Source organism: Serinus canaria, chromosome 10, assembly GCF_022539315.1.
Source record: "Serinus canaria isolate serCan28SL12 chromosome 10, serCan2020, whole genome shotgun sequence".
NCBI classification, from domain to species: Eukaryota; Metazoa; Chordata; class Aves; order Passeriformes; family Fringillidae; genus Serinus; species Serinus canaria.
Genome location: NC_066324.1, coordinates 2863236 through 2883541, shown reverse-complemented (window position 1 = coordinate 2883541; position 20306 = coordinate 2863236). Strand labels below are relative to the sequence as shown.

Sequence of the window (20306 nt, the reverse complement as noted above, 5' to 3'; positions counted from 1 at the left end):
TTTTGGTTTTCCATGTTGCAACAATCTAATGATGGCCTCAACAGGGACACCGGGATACACTTTGGCTGGCTGAGAATGTTTCATTTTGCTGGGATTTCCATGTTGCCTCTTGGGGTCGCCCAAAAGTTGACAATTCTGTTTTGTGATGTGGTTTGTTACCAGAAATTTATCTTTGTTCAGTGCCAAATCCAAAGCCTCTGAAGGTCTGGGACTGTCTTGAAGCATCCGTTTGCAAGGGAATAGCAGAAACTTTTCCCAGTGTCTCATCCAGGGGAATGAGGGAAGTGGGGTGAGATGCTGAGGAGGGATGAGAGCAAACGCATTTTCATATCTGAAGGGGAAAACAAATATTCTCTCTGTGCCTCAGTTTCTTTGTTAGAAATGCAAACTCTGCCTCTACTGCCCACATCACCTGCAGACCCAGAGCTCTGTGGTGTTAGTTAAATGATTTATCAACTGCAGGAGAACCAGAAGCTGGCCAGCTCCAGTGGGGTGGCTCAGTTAAAGGATGGAGATGAAGATCCAGGCTCTCCACAAATTAATCCAAATTTATTAATGAGCATAAACACCTCAAACACCAGGTTTCTATCCCTAATATAACTATTTCCATTCATTTTTTGTCTTATGCCAAAGTTTTTCCAAATGAGAGCTTTTCTACCAAGATCTCCCCTAAAAGCACAGGTTAAAAAAGTCTTAGCAGAAGCCATGGCTGTTAACCAAATCTTGCAGCATTAATATTTCCCATGCAGGGACTTTTTCTCTCTTTTCCTTCCTTTGATGAAAGCCTTTACTGGGTTTAATGCTGACATGTCCCAGCCTCTGTGGTCTGGCTGTCCCTGGGCAGAGCTACTGTCCCCAGCAGGGAAAAACATAAATAACTCCAAGGTGCTTGCATTTTATTCCTATTGCTCATAATTTTATCATATAAGAAAAAAAAATTAAGCTGGTGTGAACCCATATTTTCAACAGGACTGAGGTACTCCATGTTCTGGAGACCCCACTGGGGATATGTTGGTCCATGAGGCAACTTGGTGGTCCCTGGGAGAAGTTGGGGGGGGCTGATTTCCCAGGCCCAAATCATAAATCATGCATATAAAAAGTCACTCAGGGCACTCTAGCCCAGCATGGGGCAACTGTAAATATTTTTGATCTAAGGGATTATTTTCTCTTTGGTCAGTGTCTCACTCTGTGTGTGACATCTCATTCCTAGATCGATGTTTTATAGGCACATGGGCCCTTGTATCTGCTCATGGTTAGTCGATAATGCCAAAACATATGGGCTGTCTTGTACTTCTCCATGTATTCCTGTTATATAGGCTCCGAAAATAACTTGAGGGTTAAAAAATAAATAAATCTCGAGGATGGTATTGTTTGTGCTAGATAAAATCCTGTGAACAAAGCAATTGGCATCATTTCACTTGCAAATTGAGCAGCGAAGCAAAATACCATTTATGAAACTGTAATTTATTCTTGGAAAATCAAGCACTTACAATGTCGGCTTGTCGTAGGTTAAGTTACAGAAAAGGGAAAAAATAGATTAATGATGAACGTGACAACATTTCAGGGGAAATCATCACAGCTAAAGCCTTTGAAAAGCCTGTTTGCTCCCTGCACAAATGGGATCTTTATTTTTTTCTCCCAAGAATATTAAACCAGGGATTGCTTTAGGTCTCAGTGGTGCTGGCAGCAGCCGAACAGGCAGTGGCATAGTCTGAGGAGGTCCTTTGTACCCCTTTTACCCCCATCCTGCTGCATCCTGTGTTGGGGAGTCCTCACTGCTTTTGGAAGCCAAAAAGCAAAGTCTGGCTCATTATTTTTTTTCCCTGCATGCAAATAGTCAATCCCTTAAAGATCCTCTTTCTTGCAGATGTTCTTATTATATTCACAGAATCACAGACTAGTTTGGGTTGGAAGAGACCTTAAAGACCATCCAGTTCCAATCCCCTGCCATGGGCATGGACACCTTCCACTAGACCAGACTGCTCCAAGCTGGCCTTGAACACTTCCAGGGTTAGAATATTCTTTTGTTTTGGTTCTGTACAACTAACACCAAGCAACGTGAACAAGCAGCTCTCAAGTGGGGGCATCACCAGTGTCACCAGTGGGGCACCAAACCCCATCATCAGTTCCTCCATATGATCCACAAATGTTCCTTAACAAAGGTCTCCCAGGGTCTCTCCTTTGTCCTGGCTTTTATTCCTTATCCCTCGTAGCCTTTTCTGTCCAGGAGTACACTCTCCACTGACAAACACCTCTTGAGAGCTGGCAGACACCATGGAGTTGTTGCAATGGGGATGGGAAGAAAATGAATATAATTTGCACAAGAGGACAGCAGAGCTCATCAGAATAAGACCCATAGGTGATGAGGAGGCATAGCTTTGTCTCCTGGCATGTGGGACTTTATGGACCAGTTGGAGCCACAAATCCCAGCCGGAGGCTGTACTCTGGGTGGGGATCTTATATCTTTATTTAGGGAAATATCAGCAAATAGTCCCCCATGATTTCTGTGTCAGCATCTCTGAGGTCTCACTGTTAAGTTGCAATCACTGCCATGACAAGGTATTTGGGGCAGGAATGGGTGTTTCCATGATTCTGGCCGAGGCATCACTCATCCCCCGCGGCGCTCGCTGAAGGTGACGGTAAAACGGAGTTCACAACCCGAGGAGCGATTGCCGGCTGTAATAGTGTGTCACGTATTAAGGGAGCATGTTTGAAACCACGTTATATTATTAAAATTCATGGGAGTGATTTATAGGGGTTTTTAAAAACAGCAGCTTGCCAATATAAATTGGCTTAGGAAAGTCAACTGTAATCCACCCAGGTCCAAATAATGACATTTCCTCCAATACATCCAAAAAGCTGAAAAGCAGAAAATAATATCCAGGCTCCAGAGATAAGGCGAGCACCCAAGGGAAAAAGGACTCTGAAATATTCATGCAGCCGTAGATTGGATGGTGGAAATGGCCATTCCCAACGGCTGCGTTTAGGGACTGATGAATTTAGTTACTGTACCTTTATATTTATCGCTCAATAAACAAGACAAGCTCCTTTACGAGGCCGAGCAAGACTAATTTAGCTATTTTAGTGATAAGGAAATGGCTTTCTGGGCAAAGCAAGGGGTTGGTAATTTTGCATGAAATTAGGAGACTTTTAATTTAGCCAAGGCAGCGAGCACTTGTGGGGTCTGAAGGTGCTGGGAATAAGAGGGGTGGAGGTAAGATCTGAGGATTAAATCTCTCCTGGAACAGTGGGGTTGGGGTGCTCACCCTGGATTTTGGGGGACCCCACATTGAGACAGAGCAGACCCTTTCCAAGTCACCTGCACCTGCTGATAAAGATGTTCCAGCTCTTGATTTTTAAGATGATATTTGGGGGCTTAGGCCATTGCTGTAAATGTTTTATAGCAGCCGTGCTGGAATCGTGGCTCTGTAAAAGTGTCAGCAAATGAAGTGGTGATGCCCGAGTGGTATTAATGCCAAAATGACCTTTCCGATAGTTAGGGCTTTATAGGATATTATAAATTCTCCCTGTGTTGGCAGGGTTATTACTAGGACATTAGCAGTAACATCTCCAGCAGAATCTGGGGAGGAGTGCAGTGTTTGGAGCTGAAAACACCCAACTTAATTTTTTTTTTAGTGTTTCTGTAGCTGAAGAGTTGATTTGAGATGTTTCTAGTGGAAATTTGAATGCACATGGTCAAAAGGAGATTGCTGCTATTAAAGACAAGTTTTAAGCACTCAAGTAGGGTTTTTTTGACGGTTGTTAATATTTCCAACAGCCCAAAATCAAAGTGATTTAAACGTATTGCTTGGGGTTTTTTATTTCTTTAGTTTCTAAGACTTCAGATTAATATTGTCAAACCTTTTTTTTATTGCCATGAAGGCAGGGAAAGTCCTTTTTAATGAAAGCCACAAGCTCTATACAATACCTTGACTCTGCAGCTGCTATCTACAGTACCAGATTTCACTGAACTTATATGAAAATCCCCTGAGTGAGCCCACTCTGATCTTTTTTTTCACCTCTTGTGTTGCCACTGGGAAATAAAATCAGTTTTTATGCTGGTATTTATTATGAAGTATATATTTAGACAATCCATGCTGCAATTTAGCCGTTCTGAGAGCTTTGGGGAGTTGTTTGAAGGAACTTTTCACTCACCTGCTTATTGAAACCCCTTTAGAAAGAGCTGCTGGGCTCACTCTCACTCCTTTATTCCCCACAGCCTCTACTTTGCCTGTCCTTTGGCATTGAAGGCAGCAGCAGTAGCACACAGGACAGTGGCAGGAGGGTGGCTCATGGTTCACAGCCCATTTTGGGGCAAGGATGCATCTTAGAATCCCAGGATGGTTTGGATTGGAAGGGACCTTAATCATTCTGCTCCCACCTCGGCAGGGACACCTTCCTGTATCCCAGGGTGCCCAAGCCCCATCCAACCTAACCTTAGATACTTCAGAGATGGGGCAGCCACAGCTTCTCTGGGCAATTGTACCAGGGCCTCCCCACCCTCACCTAGCACTGCAGGCAGTAGGAAAAGCAGCTGCAGCAATAGCTGAGCATGAGCCAAGATTGATTGGAAATTGATTTGCACTTCTAAGCACAGGTATTGCACTGTGACCCTAGAGGTCTCATCTCACCCAGCTCCCAAAGAGCCCCCATGCTCCAGAAGGACTCTCCTGATGGCTTGGCTGGAGTTTATGAGCAAAGCATCAAAATAAAAACCCCCCAGCCCTTAAATGCTGAATTTTGGAAGCTGCTCTTTGAGAGGAGTCAGATTAATCACTGAAGTGGTGATGCCCCAAGTTGCCCTGAACAATCCCCACACCACAGCCCTGAATATGAAAAGAAAAGCTCCACACAGGCTCATTTATTCTAGTTTTATTTTCCTTGTACAAGTAGCCACAGGCTAAAATCTAAACAGAGCAAACTACAAAAAACCTGGGTTTTATTATTATTTTTTTAATACAGAGCTAACAATCGTGGGATCAGTGGGATTTCAATATCACGACAGTTCAAAGTAAGAAAGGTAGAAAACAAACAGTAGAAAAGTGCTTTGCAATTTGGGTTTTTAGTATTACTGCTAACAGTTGAATCCCAAAAAGGACTGGGACAAAGGTTTAGCATTGGTGACTTTCTTACAAACGTAAAGATATTGCAAGTTTAAATGATGGAAATAGGATCAAAGTACAAATCCCTCTTTGCTTTTTAAGTCGGACCCTGATCCAAAGCCCCGTGAAATCAGGCTTGTCCCCGACTCGCTTCGCACCGGCCCCGTCCCTTCTTCCCACACGGTGCCGAAGCCCAGGCTCTGCCCTTGGAGTAAGCCTGGAGCCATTTTCCTGATTCCCCATCTTCCAGGGGTTTCAGTGCCATGGCCCTGTGCCAGCAGCACTTTTGCCTGGGGGTGCTGGTGCTTCACTCGTCCCCATCTCTCTGCCCACAGCTCCAGCCCAGGCACCTTCCTTTTCCTTTCCTTTTTTTTAATTTGGCGGGTGAGGGAAATAAATGAGCTGGCATCAAGTTGCTCGATGGGATCTGTAACCTGCCTGCTCCGGCGCGCACGGGGACGGATAGATTTCCACACACTGTTTGCACAGATGAAGCGAGGAGCTCCCGCTCTTTGTTTTCATAAGCTTTTAATTTCCTTTTTTTAACCAATTTTCCCAGACTTAAGTGCTATCAGAGAGGGCTCAGACACCGCACTGATCCCCCCCTGAAATGCCATGGGATGGTTATCCCAGAGGAACACCCCACAGGCAGCAAAACTCTTCCCTTCACTATCCAGAGGCAACAACACTTTGTAGCTTCTCTCCTCTTATTGCCAATTTAAAACCTACAGTCCCTTAGTATAATTTTGGGTGGAAGCTTTAAAATTCCCAAACTGGTCCAGCACTTAAATGTATCAGTCCCTTTACAAAACGAGGAAGAAGATAACGATAGACAAATAAATACCTGAATCCAACAGTGTGAAAATACCCTGTCACAGCATAAAACTATTCCCTGTTCAACTAAAGACAATGTGGATACTATCCCTGAGGAAGCAGCCATCTCTGGGTAACTTGAGATCTCCAAGAATAGGTTCTGCCCATTATGGGTTACCAAAAATTAAAAAAAAAAAATCAGCTTTTGGATATTTATTCCTTCCTATAATTTATCTCACCACAGCCAGAAAATTAGAGGGTTTTTGGGATCAGCTGAGAAAAGGCAACAGGTTGAATTAGTGTAATTATTTGAAAAATACTGTAGGATCAGATTCCTACCCCAAACACAGGCAGTTTCCAGCAGTTTGCACTGGATCCAACACCTGCCTGTCATCCAGTGGTTGTATTTCTGGGTAGAACTGATTCCTCTCATCAGGAAAAAGCTGGGTGGAAAAAAAGGCATAAAAAACCTGGCAAGCTGCTCCTTAAATGTTGTGGTGTGTAAAGGAGTGTGAAGGGAGTGCTGTCCTTGGCTGGCAGGTGGGTGCTGATGGTGAAAGGCCCTGGGAACCACCGTGGGACTGTCTGGCTGCCTCAGCCTCTGGTCTGGGGACATCAACTGATGCCTCGACCCCTTTCCTGTGGCACAGCCCATCTGCCACACACGGGGACCTACTGTCCCATATGCACCTAAATACAACGTGTCTGCCCGAGTACAACTTGTCTACTTGAGTACAACTGTGCCCCGAACACAGAATAAAATTCTATCAGTTTCCTTCAAACCCAGGGCAGCAGTTTGGATGAAAAAAGGACAAACTGTCCCCCATGCTGAAACCAAACACAAGCTCTTTTTTTAATTCTTTTTTCCTCCTCATTTCACAGATTAAGGGCCAGACATTCACTAGGTGATGTTTTTCCAAGTTTTGGGTTGGGACAGTTTTGCCCTGCAGTACAGCGAGTGGGCTGTTATGTGTCGCTTTTCCAGCTTAGTGGCAGCCAGAGGCACAAAGCCAATATGTAATTTTGAGCGGGTTTTTTTGGCCAGTTTGGTGGACTTAAATAATTTAGGGAAGACCATGGATCCTCATGGATCACCAGACTTCAGCCTCATCCCTTCAGAGGCTGAGCTGCCACAACTGTCTGTGTTTGGTCCCAATGGTATAAATTGATAAAAGCAAAAAAGAAACCCCAAAAAAGAGGAAAAGCTAAACATCTAAAAAATAGTCTTTAAAGATTTACATCCATCTTCAACCATCTCAAACCAACACAGAATCTGCATTGGTTTAAGCCACCATGTTTCTGCATAATTAAAAACAACATAAGAAAAAACTCTATTCTTGACATACTATTGTATTCCAACTAGTCAAATGGCACAGAATTTCCCTTTAATAAAAGGAAGTAGTGACAAATACTTGTTACTATTACAATATCACAATAATATGATATTAAATTAATAGCATGTTCACAGCTCCAGGAAGTCTGAGCTGAACACTACTCTAGGTTCTGTGTTCACTTTGGCAACGGTACTTATTCAATGTGAACGGCGGCGTTACACACATGAAAAAAAACAATTAAAAGAAAAACTGGGCTGGAGTGGGAGCAGGATGGTAGGAGAGGATTGGGTTGTCTTTGATACGAGGTTATAACTTGAGCTGTATGGTGTCTTCTCCTCCCTCTTGCCTTGCCCTAACCCCGGCATCCTCTGGCTCCTGTGATGGGGTGGGCTGTGCCCTTTGTCTCACACAGCGCTGTCCCCCCAGAGTCCTTCCCCAGGCTGTCTCCAGGTCCAGCATCACAGGTGTGAGCAGGGATCATCTGACAGCCCATTTAGCCTCTTTGGTGGGGTGGGGAAAGGCTGTTTGGGGGTGTTAATGCCAAAATATAACCCTTTGATCTTTTCTGTTCTGCATGATGTCTACAGGAGGACGAATTTTAATGGAAGAGGGCTAGGAACACTGAGCCTGAACAGCTCCTTGCTCTTGAGGTTGGTGCCATTACGTCTTCTTGAGCCAAGCTGGATGAGGACAGAGTCCTGCTCCCAGGTAACCCTGCCCAGCACCAGGACTCAGCTCAGGGAAGAGGCATTTGCTCAGCCTCCTGTATATTGTACTATTTACACAGCCATTGCATCCCATTGCTAGCTGGGCAGGTGATGGGGGTGTTTTTGACACAAGGGACTCTCCCACTGGTACCATTAAAAAAAATGCAATTCATCCTTTTAAAAAACTTAAACTAATTTCCTTTCCTGATTCCGTTCACTGTCCTTGCGAATACAGCAACGTTTGATTTACCACCACCTACACAAAGAGATCAAACCTTCACATTTGCCTGGATTTAACCACCTCACACAGCAGGGAAAGGGCTGCCCTCTGGCACCAGCTGGCACCTGGTGTCCCTGTCCCCTGTGTGTGCCCCCATCTCACCCATGGGCAATGCTGGTCTCACACTGACTCACAAGGCTGCACCACGCCAGGACAACCCAACCTCCACAGTGTCAGGTTGGTGGTTGATCTCTGGATGGGACAAACCCTCTCTTTGGTGTCAGGAGCTCCTCTGCCCACCATGGGCATGGGGAAGGGGCAGCTCTGGCAGCCCCCAGCATCCTCCTTGCCTTGTCCCTCCCAAGGAACTGAGTGGAACTTTTTGGCTCCACTCATCCTTTGGACATTCTGTGGCTGGAATGGTGCTGGAGGAGCTGGGGGCAGCTCAGCAGCATCTCAGGTGCCCCGCTGGGGAAGTGCTCTATTGGGGCTTCCCCACAGTGCTCCCAATAGCAGGGTGGGCTTTGGGACAAGACAGTGATGTCCAGGTTCCCACCTCCCAAGGGTGTGTTGTGCTGCTTGTGCCAGTGCATGCCATAGATAATCCTGCTGGGAGTCAGCCCTGGTGATGCGGCAGAAGGGTACTCTAGCCCCAGCACTGGAATCTGAGTACTCCATCTCTTCAAACCTAGGATGGACCAGTGCCCAAATCAGCCCTGGAAAGCAGTGGTGCCAGGGAGCCACAGGACATCACACTGCTTATCTGTGAAAGCCCCAACAATCTTTAAAGTAAAAAACCACAACACAAATCTCCGCCACACAAAATCACACTGGAGCCCCCAAAAGTAAAGCTCATAACACCAGTGAAGCATCGTGCTTCATGTGGGGCTGGGTGGGAGAGGCAGGAATTGAGGGGGAGAGAAGGACACACACACACACACACACACACACACACACACACACACACACACACACGAGTTTCTCTCACACTTGAGGTAGAACATTGCTTTCAAAGGTTTGGAAGTGCTTTACATGGGAACGACAACAAGGAAGCCACCAAGGTGGCGGGTACAGAGCGTGACTGCTGAGGTAGGACCATGCTTGTACTGACCAAGTGCTATGCTACTTGTTTGTTTGAACACGAAGGAAGACGCAGGTATTTCTGCTTCCCAGAAGACATTCATTCCGGTTGAGGTAGGTTCTGAGTTCACTCGGGTTGTCTGTCCAAGTCTTTCAGTAGCCCTCAGGCATCCTTTGACACACACACACTTTTTTTTTTTCCTTTTTTTTTCATATTATTTAGAGTCAATCAGCAAAAAAGTATCCTGAGAAATAGCAAAAGTGTACAAAATCATCAAATCCACGGAGAGACAGCCTTCCTAGGCTCAATTTTTGGAGTCAAGTTAGAAGGATTTTTCCAAATCCAGTCTTCTGGAAATAAAAAATAGATCCAAAAAGTAGTCCTAAAGCTGCTGATCAGGAAAAAGTCTGGGATGCCAAGAGGTGGGGGCTCCACTGTATCCCCAGTCTGTCAGAGACTGGAGAGTTTGCTAAACTCTGCCAAGGAGTCTGTTACGTAGCAGCTGTGGGGAAAATCCATCATGACCAGTCTCCAGACAGCCATCATCGGAAGAAACACATTGAGAGGCTCAAGAGAGGTCAGAAAGATAAACTTCACAGAGTTTCCAAAAGGCTGTATACATACATATATATATATATATTTATATATATATATAAAAATAAAGCAAAACAAAAAAATAACAATCAGACCATAGAAATCTTCAATTGACCTGAGATTGACAACTCGTAAAGACATCACCAGCCGCGGGTTTGGTTTCTGGTAACTCCTACAAGAGGCTTTGAGTCTTGGCAGTTTTATCCTTCATTGGCAGAACCGTGGTTGGGAGCCGGAGCAGCAGGACTGCTGGCATGGGGGTTTTTTGGGAGGGGGTCTGGCTGCTCCTCAATGATGCTGAACTCATCCAGAGGGAGTGTGGAGATCTGGGTTTCATCATGGGGGGCTGACAGGCTGTGAGCTGACTGGAGAGAGAGAGAAGGGGACAATGCAGTGACAGTGACAGTGACAGCTCTCTAATGCACAGCCAGGTGTGCTCCCATGCTGCTGGACTTACCGTTATTCCCTTCTCCTGCTGCTCTTGGGATGGGGATGCTGGGAATAACCTCTCCAGCTCATTCATATCCAGCTGCTTTCCGTTCAAGTCCCGGTCATCCCTGTCTCTACGAGTGGCCCCGTTCAGGACAAGTCCTGTGGCACTCCGCTGGCTCCGGGGGATCTGAGGGGTTGACAGCTGCTCCTGCACATTTTTGCACATCAGCAGCCTGAAAAAAAAGAGATGGAGTCTGAGAGTGAGAGAGGTGGTTCATCCTCTGCTCCTTCCCTCAGGCTGGCATCTGTCTTCTCCCTGTGCTACATTCCTTCATCCTTCAATCCATCCTATAAAGTCCAACACTCCACTGGGGATGTAAGACTCAGGTGGGCACACTCACAGTATCAGGGACCACCACCCCTTGTGAGCAGTAGCATGAGTATCCCTACCTTCCTCGGTACCCAAACATAAGGAAGAGGATGCAGAATATGATGCACGTGATGCCGATGTGGATCCCGATGATGATGCCGGTCGTGGAGGTTTTATTGTTCTGCTCGTCCTTCATGCAGTCACAGGGAGGATTCAGCACTGCCAGGAAAAGGTGGATAGGTCAGTGGTGCTACTTTTCTATTGCTCCTCTGGCTTTTGGGGAGCCCAGAGCCAAAGTCAGGGCCTTGGGCAGTGCTGGGAGCTGTGTATGGGAAGAGGAGAACCACATGGGAAGCAGGGCTTCACTGCCTGCCTATGCACCTCCCTTGCTCCCAACACCCCAGGAAGGGAGACACAGCAAGCATAGGACTGGAATATCTGTAGTGAACCATCCCCATTACTGGACACAATTTATGAAAAAAACCCACTCTGATGTTAATTTTTGCAATACCCCATGCTAAAGTGGGAGGTAAGAGGTAAGCACCACACCAGAGCAGGCTGAAACCTGATGGAGTAGACAGATGTCAGTGAGATTAGAATTTATTCCAGCACAGACAGAAGAGTAATAACTATCTCTTGAAGATATTCCCACTGGAGGCTTAAAAGTCTTCCAAGAGCAGCAGGATGTTTTTTACACATAGATGAATTTGAAAGGTGCGATCAGTTAAGGGATTCCCTCTAGAGGTTTCTCCTTTGCTGCCACGTAATATAGAGCTCACACTCTACAGCCATTTCCCTTTCCAAAACCATGTGTCCTCCCTTTTGACCAGTGAGGGACAAAATATCCAGAAGAGCTCCAGGAGAGCAGAGATGTTCAGTGCACCATATCTCACCTGAGGATGGCAGCTGGTACCTTATGCATGGGGGGTTGTTCATGTTCATAGCCTCACCTTTGTCTCAGGCTTAGGGGACAAACCTGGCATGTGCAGAACATTTGGTTTGTCTTCCCGCAATTGGTAAAAAAGCCATCCAGGTGCTCTTAGCCCTGTAGACTTTTGCCTCAACATTATTTGTGATACTAAAATTAAATGAGTGGCTGAAGGTGAGATGATGGTAATGCCACAGGGGGCACACAGGATGCGTTTGGCCTCACCACCTTCCTGCAGAGCTGTTTCCCAAACCAGCAGCAAGACCCAGGTCCCATCTCACCTGTCCTCTCCACAGTTTCCCTCAGGGACACAAAGCGGACAGTGGAGTTTCCGTCCCCATGCTGGTTGTAGGCAAGGAGCTTGACTTCGTACACCACCGATGCATCTGCCCAGGGGGACACAAGAGGGACAGTTCAGGTGTAACCATGAGCCTTATCTCCCCCAGTGATGCTTATCTGGGAAAAGAACATCTTACCAAATACACACAAGATGTTGCAAACAAGTACCTGTTGCTGGGAATGCACCCAAAAAACCTGGGGGCAGCTGCAGCATTTAGGGATTGGGATACACATTTGCAGGAGCTCTCTCCTGGAAATCACAGCAAGGTGGGGAGGGGACATGGATCAAGGTGTCACCATACTCACCCAGGTGGGTAATGTTGTAGGCTGTGATGTTGCTGGCCAGGAGCACTGGACCTGTGTACTGGGAGAGGTGGACTTTGCGGTAATACAGCTTGAAGCCTTCGTGCTGGCCCAGTTTGATGGAGGGCTCCCACGTTGCCTGCACGGTGGTGCTGTTAATGACTTTAATAAAGAGGGATGGCATGGCTGGGACTGAAAGAGAGAGAGAAGGACAGTGGGTTGCATGTGCTTTTTCAGTCTGCATGATGAGAAATTCCTCAGCAGCCTTTCCCTGCAGTCACTGCACCAAAGAATATGCCACCTGAGACTGAGAAAAATCTAGCAGACCAGAATCTGGTTTATCAGCTTTGAACTTCTTCAGGGAGCTGCAGGAATTTGCAAGGGCTCCCTCTGCTAAGATCAGCAAGCAGAAACTACTTTTACACTTCGGTTGCAATATGATGCTCAGTCAGGCCGGGTCAGGGCAGGAATGCAGCGACTTTGGCAATACGTTCTCAAATTCCAGTTTTTTGCCCTGACCCTGAGGCACAGACCTTTCAGAGTGATTAATGCCCCTGGCAGGAAGGAACCAGAAGGGATGGAGCTGGAGACATCCATCTTAAAAGTGTGCTAGGTACCTGCACTGGCATGCAAGGGGCTTGCTCTCCCCATCAGCTTTAGGAGGGAGATTTGTGACTGTGCTGGGGACTCAGGAGAGAACCAGAGCATCTTCATCAACAGCCCCAAACAGCTGAGCAGCCTGAAATCCCTGCACAGCTGGGGCTGGTTTGTTTTAGGAGGCAGGCACTTACCTGGCCTGAGGGGCACACGGGGGGTTTGCTGGGAAGATGTCCCTGCTGCTGATTCAAAGTCCACCAGGAACATGCTCCAGTCAATGCCCCAAACCCCTGCCCTTATTCTTGGGGTGTGCTGCAGAGTGGGTCAGAGCATTCCCTCTCCAGATCCCCAAAAGGCTGCCTGGCCCCATCCTGCCCCACTGATCTTGCCTGAGAGGCAAAGATCTGCAAATTAAAGCAAATTTTCTTGTGATACCTGGGTTTTCCAAAGCTGGCTCTGCCCCAAGCCCAGCCTCATGCCCTGGGCAGCACTGGGGCCATGTTTCCCCCTCCCTCCCTTCCTCTACACTGATCACACCAATACCAGATGTGTCTCAGCAGGACATTTCACTGATGATTTTTTTCTCATTTCCACAAAACACCCCCAGGCTAAACTCTCCTGTCAGTTCCCCAACCTTTGGCACCATCCAGAAGGTGCAAAGCATGAGGTGCTACAGGCTCTGCCCTGCCCAGGTCTCTGCTCCAGCACCGGCACTACGAGGGAGACAAGTTTTTGGGTACCAAGCTCGGCTCACCCCACAGCACAATCATCCAGCAGAACAGGTCTACTTCTCCAGCAGCCTCCAGGCTTTGAGGTAGAGCTATTTTTCCAATCCCACATGATTACAAGCTCAGCAGTTCCCACATACAAGGCTTGCTGGGCTTACACTGGACCAAAGCTGCTTTCTGGCTTGTTTCTCCCCAAAGGGTCTCTAAGGATGAGCTGTGCAAACCTGGCCTTTGGCACAGAGTTCAGCAGAACCATTAGCGAGTGATGGGGAAAAGCAGATGAAACGTGGCCATGTCAGTCTAAGACTGATGAGTTCTAAAAAGGGCATTTCCTCAATTTAACAGTAAAACTGCCCAGCACAACCGTTTGCCTTTTCCCGAGTACTGAGAGCTCAAGCTTTCCCACGAGGAGATTTAGAGGAAGGATGGATGCCTCTCCAGCTGAGCAGGAGGGTCTGGGCAATTCTGTCTCTCATCCCAAAGTGATGTCCTCCTTCAGGCTGCAGGGGCTTTGCTTGACGTCCTCTGAATAAGCCCATGGAGATGAACAAGTCCCTGCTGACTGCCATGCATCTCCACATGGATTCAAGAGGAAAGACCCAGTGGTCTGGGTGACATAAATGAGATCTCCTCCTGCTTGAGTGCTGCCAGTGTGAAAAAATGGGCTAAAGTATTCCTTCTTGATAGGATTTATTCTGATGTGCATTTCATTGCTGGGAAAGCTGAATTCAACAATTCCTGGGTGCAAAACACGGAGTAAATTCTATTTATATCAGAATGTGCCATTCCTCCCAAGGCTGCGTATTTTTGCAATCCAATTAAATACTCCTTTTTTCTTATTCTCCCAATTCCCTCCAGGGCAAAAATCCCCACTCTGAGAAGTTGGACTCTTGCTTAAAGCATCACTTTTCCAGCCACGGGTGAAAATACCACAGAAAGGGAAATTATCACATTATCCCATGGACAAAGAAACACTGATGTGGGCCATCCTGATTTGTGAAGAGTTGGCTTTATTTTATGGTTGCAGAGCCTTACATTTAATAAAAACCACAAGAATATCTCTCCTTCAAAATATGGAATATAATGTATTTATTCAAATTTTGAGTATATATATATATATATGTATAATACTGATTATAGGTATAGGCACTCGCAGAATGCACGTGCTGTTTATAATGTGATTACACAAATAAGTGTATACAATGGAATATATCTGTCTGTGTGTAAATATATGTACACACACCAGCAGATAGGTGCTTCACAGAAGTAGATATTTGACATAATATGGAGCTAATATAAGTGAGGCATCTCCCTCACTCTAAGGGCTGGGATACTTGTTTTCCTCTTCCGTGCTGTTTGGAATTTTCCCCAGGTCATTTCAACTTTCTTCTTGAAGGCGTCTTTAGCCGAAGATGACTAAAGGAACAGTCTTCATCCTAGAGAAATGTCAAAAAGTCCTGGAGAAAACCCTAAAAAGCATTAAAAGACAAGAACAAGGAGTGTGTGCTGCTTAATGAAGCAGAGAGAGTTTGAGATTTAAAATACCATGGCATTTGTGAAACGGCATAAAGGAGAATGACAGGGAGGAGGCAGAAGGGCCTTCCCAGAGAGTGAGGTTTATGGAGGAGGACGTGGTTCACTTGAGTCCCTTCTCCACAGCATCTTCCCTTCTACTTTCCATCCAAAATCAGCACTGGCACAGAGGAAGGAGCACCGTATCTCTAGAAAGCATCAGAGGCTTCAGCCAAGCGCCCTCTCAGCACACTGCCAGCCCTGAGAAGCTGATGGCCCCAAGCCAAAAGTAACTCTCTTCCTCTGTTTTCTGTAGAATATTTCATATTTCTGCTCCAAACAATACCAGCATAACATGGTCACTCAGATCAGCTGGCAGCATCTCTGCTGCCATGGCTCCACTGAGCTGTCCCTGGCTGCTGGATATGGCATCTTGGAAAATCCATCCTTTTCTGAAGCTGTTAGCACAGATCCAGGGGCTCCCTGAGCTCAGGAGGGGGACTCAGCTCTCCTGTGCAGGTTGGGAGGGCACAGGGTAAAATGGCTTGGCCATAAGAAGAGACAAATCTGCAGTGAAACCTGAATTTGGTGACAAAAGCCACTGAACCCTGGCTCTCTGAGCTGCTCTCTCCTCTGTGAGCAGAAGAAAACAAGCAAGAAAACTGAACAAATGAAGCCAGAGCTGGAGCTTTTAAATATCATTTTACCTTCCTACCAGGCAAACATAGGCTGGGGTTGAGTGATCTGAACCAAGTCAGCTCATCTGTACAGGACAGGGAGCTAATTCCTGAAGCTTTGTTACACAGGACAAGCCTTTTTAAAAGGATAGCAGGACAGAGATACCTTAAAACTTCAGAGAACCAGGAAATTTATGGTCCCATTACCCGATACCTAACTATTCATGATTGAAGGTAATAATGACAAAAAGTCCTCTCTCACTTGACCTGGACTTCTGCAGAGTCACCAAGCTCTGTAGAGCATGGCTGGCTTGTAGCTTCTGGGGCTGAACTTGGAGCATCGGGTCAGGGAGTTTCAAGCTTTGCCTCAGCCCATCCTTCTGCCTCTAAATTGTGAGGAAAAACAAACTCCAAGGGTGACTGATTCCCTGCAGAGTAGCAAGGAAAATAAACTTGCAGAGCAACAACCCAGCAGGTGAGGATTTACTGGTGTTTTTGTTTAAATTCTGTAATGAATATCTGCAAGGGCTGAGAACAGAATGAGAACTGGATCCCCCACCTGGAAGTCAACACACTTCCATTTGATCCTAAATAGCATCCTCACACCAAGGCCCTCTCTGCTGAAAATTCATAATTACTGAATGTTCATAAGGAAATTAGTCTCCATATCTGGGACAAGCTAGGATTCAGAAAGAGATGAGTCTCTAGGAAAACATTCTTCCAGTTCTGACTGACATATCACAGTGGGGCTGGGGTTTCTACCTGGTACCTGTGTGCAAGGATGCTATATTAAAACACCCACTGTCTTACTAGGGAAGCTAACTGGTGGCCAAGTCAGGAGAAAAGAAGCCTTAGAGATCACCCTAACTTCCCACTGAAACAGAAAGCTGCTCCAGGGCATGGATTTGTAGGTCAGGACAGCTCAGCTCTAGTGTGATTTGCCCTGGATAGAGCAGAAATAATAAAATCTTTGAAAGTGTGGCACTTATCAAGTAAGAGGTGTGAGTACCAGAGCTGCTGGAAGATGATGAGATGCTGCTTGAGCAGGAAGTCTGCATTTAGCAAGGAGTTTAGGAACAGCCCAGAGCAGCTGCAATGCACGAGGCCAGGCAGGTTTGCACTCACCCCCTGCTACAACATCAGCTGGGAGAGGCGATGCTGTGTTTAATCAGTCAACCCCCCTGCAAGGATACAAGTGATTTTACACAATATCCCAGAGTAGGAGGAGCAGCAGGAACAAGGAGCAGCAACACCACAGGCTACAGTGCCACAGCGCTGCTGCGGGGCGGTGTCAGGGTGAGCGGTGCTGCTGCTACACACAGCGGGCAGCATCTGAGGGTCCCTGCGCAAAGCGTTCCTTACCTTCCCCCAGCGTGCTCACCACTGTGACTTCTGAGGCTTTGCTGGCACCCCGCGAGGTGTAAGCCTTTATATAGAAGCTGTAGCTGGTCGAGGGCTCCAGATCAGTCACTAGCTGCTGGAAGGTGCTCTTGCTAACAGCCTCCTGATACTCCATCTCTACGGGATCTGAAATGCAAAGGGAGAGAGAACTGAGTGGTGTTAGGGTTTGTAAGAGGTAAAGAGAATAAATGTTTCAAGCAGTTTGGTCCCTGGGGTGGATATGTACCTGCTCACACACATTTCTGCTTACATTAGGCCATTGAAACTGGCAGTGTTGGGACACAGCTTTGAGCAGCCTGGTCTAGTGGAAGATGTTCCTGCCTGTGGCAGGCGTTGGAACTGGGTGATCCTAAGGCCCCTTCCAACCCAAACCATTCTATGATTCTCTGATTCTGTGATCTCTGCATGCTTTGCCAGAGAGCTATATGGGCAGCAAGATTTGACTATACAGCTTCATCCTCCCCACACTTTTGATAATTACAATGGTATATTTAGTATTTGCAGGTATTTACAGTGTATATACAGCCTCATCTCTACCCTTCAGAAACTAGGAGGTGAGGGAAAACACTGATGGCAGCATGGACCCCTACAGTGCAGACCTGTTTTTACCCAGTGGGCTGTGCTGCTGAATTACGGGAAGGCTGAGGGTGCTCTGGGCAGTGGGTGTAGCACCGTACCTGCAGCTTTCCGGATGTGCAGCACGTAGCCAATGATCTCCTTGGTGTTCTGCAGAGGCTTTTCCCAGGACACCTGGATGGTGGTTGCAGAGACAGTCTCTGCCCTCACGCTCTGAGGAGGGCTGGGCAGCCCATCAGCCCACAGCACGGTGAGGCGGGCGCTGGCCTGCGTGGAGCCCGCGCTGTTCTCGGCCAGGCACTGGTAGATGGCTTCATCGGCCTGGTTGATCCCATAGATGGAGAGAGTGCTGTGTGGGGACATGAGAGGGACAAGCGTCACACTGACTGCCATGGTCCATGTGCTGGCTCCCATGGCAGGGCATCCCACGGCCTCCCTTTCCACAGAAAACTTTCAGGAAGCTACGGGCTGGTGCTCTTGGAGAAGGAGAAGCCCAGGAGGTGGATCTGTCATTCCCTGTGACTGGGCAGATTATCTATCTCAGCCTGCAGATACTGTGGTTCAGGTATAGCCAGATGTGGACACAGAGTGGGACAGGGAGCAGCAGGATCTAAAGGTGTGGGTTCAGGAAGATCCCAGCCACACCACAGAGCCAGCTCTGTGGCAAGTGCATCCACAGCGCCAAAACAGCTTTAACTGGCTTATCTCCAGTACCCAGTGAGACCCATCCAGGCACTGCACATGGTTGCTAAGCCAAGTCAAATCAAACACAGCCAGAAAGCCCTCTGGTGATGCTCTAATTGCATTATAGCACATTAGAGCTGTCTAAGGGTAACACTGGGATTAGCTGATTTATCCAGCAGGGTTATAGCCTCAGCTGCCTCTTCTGCACTTCCAGAAACACCATCACCATGAGCCAAAAGCCAAAGCTTATGAGCAAGTCACAGGTTTTGTCTGCAGAACCTCTGAGTGTGTTTTTGATGCTTGTGCATCAAAGCTTGCTGCGTTCCAGGGAAACAACCAGAGCAGCTCTTCCAGCCTGCTCTTGGGGGCTTCCATATCAGGTTTAGATGGTGTTTTCACCATCCAAGAAAGGACAGGCACTGACTACCCTGGAAAACATTCCTAAAGCAGGGGGGAAAGTCAGCCATGTACCAGCCTCCCAAATGAGCATATTCCTGAGCATGGTGCCCATCTCTGCCCAGGGACAGCCAGAGTCTTTGTACGTGTGGCCACACGAACTGAAGGCCCTTTCTGCACTGCAGGATGCTCCAGCAATGGCTGTGGACAACTGGAGCAAGTTCAGGGCCAGCTCAAAAGTTGCACCACCCAATATCTTTAAAACAACACCAGTGAATACTGACTCAGAAATAATTGTGTGCCACATAAGCTCTGTCTTGCCATTTGAATGTGCAAAGCAGCTTTTCTTAATAACATCTGCTCACAAACAAGGACCCATCAATGAAAGCTCCACTCCAAGCCAAGCCAGGAACAACATGATTCAGGATGTGAATCCATCAGACACAAGGCCTCCGAAATGAATAAATAAATATTAAGTGTATCTCCTTTCTAAGGCATAGCATGGTCACTGTCACCACTGGGTGCAGCTCTGGGCTGGAGCTGGAAAGGCAGATTTGACACTGGAGATGCTTTTTTACCCAAATCTGAGGCAGCAGTTCAGGTTATGGTAAAATCTGCCTACAATGCCTTTGGTCCTGGGAGGGTATTCTCACACACAGGACATCCTTGGGAAAACTTCAGAAGCTCATATGAGCTTTTTCTTACTTTTCTATAAGAAATGACCCAAACCTAATGAAATCCACATCCACTACTTGCTTCTAAGGAGAAACAAATTACTTTCTTCTGCAGTGAATTCTAGGTGGACCTGGAACTTGACTGCACATGAGTAAATCCCAAGCATCCCTGCTGATGCAGGGGGCACTTCAAGGCTTTTTTGGGAATCACAATCAAAGCTGTCTTTTATGTAAATGAAAAACTGAACATTGGAAGTGGAAATGATAAATAACCTGCCACTGCCTGCCTGTATGTCAGAACAAATGCTTCTTCTAATTGCAGCAAAATATTGGTCTTCATATATTAAAATTTATTATTGCTGTTGATTTAACATTCCTATTTCTGCCTTGCAAATTATTGGGGGCCATGGTGAGTGAGCAAATGTTTAACAGTCATCTATTTATGTCCTGTGCCTTTGTTTCCTTGGAAACATTGTAAATGGAATATCAAATGTGATGGTTTCAGCTGATATGGTGATTTTCGAGAATCAGCCCTAAGCTCCTCTCATAGCCACAGGCTCAACGTATCTGATTAAATGGAAGGAGAAATGCAGAGCTGGGAGAGGGCTCGGGAAGGAAGGACCCGATGTGTGGCTCAGCTGTGTCAACAAGGGCTGACTCCTGTGAGGACAGATGGCAGAAGGCAGAATTACACCATCCCAGAGCTGCACTCCCAGCCCTGCACAAAGCAGATGTGTGGAAGAAGCAGCAGCACTTCCTTCTGCCCCGTCAATGCAGGGATTATTTCCATGTGGCTGCTGTGCATCTGGGCACCCACAGCAGCCAGGCTGGGCCAAGA

The 20306-nt window shown here is 46.9% G+C and overlaps 2 protein-coding genes across 2 annotated transcripts in view; one reads left to right on the top strand and one right to left on the bottom strand.

Annotated features, from left to right (window-relative positions):
• MTFMT (mitochondrial methionyl-tRNA formyltransferase) overlaps positions 1-20306 on the top strand; it is a 431560-nt gene that overhangs the window by 64876 nt on the left and 346378 nt on the right. The window lies entirely within an intron of this gene.
• IGDCC3 (immunoglobulin superfamily DCC subclass member 3) overlaps positions 4885-20306 on the bottom strand; it is a 100381-nt gene continuing 84959 nt past the window's right edge. Inside the window, exons 8-14 of the mRNA XM_050978241.1 lie at positions 17816-18063; positions 17100-17264; positions 12227-12415; positions 11863-11967; positions 10734-10872; positions 10309-10516; positions 4885-10216 (exon numbers count right to left, since the gene is read on the bottom strand). Coding sequence (XP_050834198.1) covers positions 10052-10216; positions 10309-10516; positions 10734-10872; positions 11863-11967; positions 12227-12415; positions 17100-17264; positions 17816-18063 — 1219 coding nt within the window. The 3' untranslated portion in view covers positions 4885-10051. The remainder of the gene's footprint in view (positions 10217-10308; positions 10517-10733; positions 10873-11862; positions 11968-12226; positions 12416-17099; positions 17265-17815; positions 18064-20306) is intronic.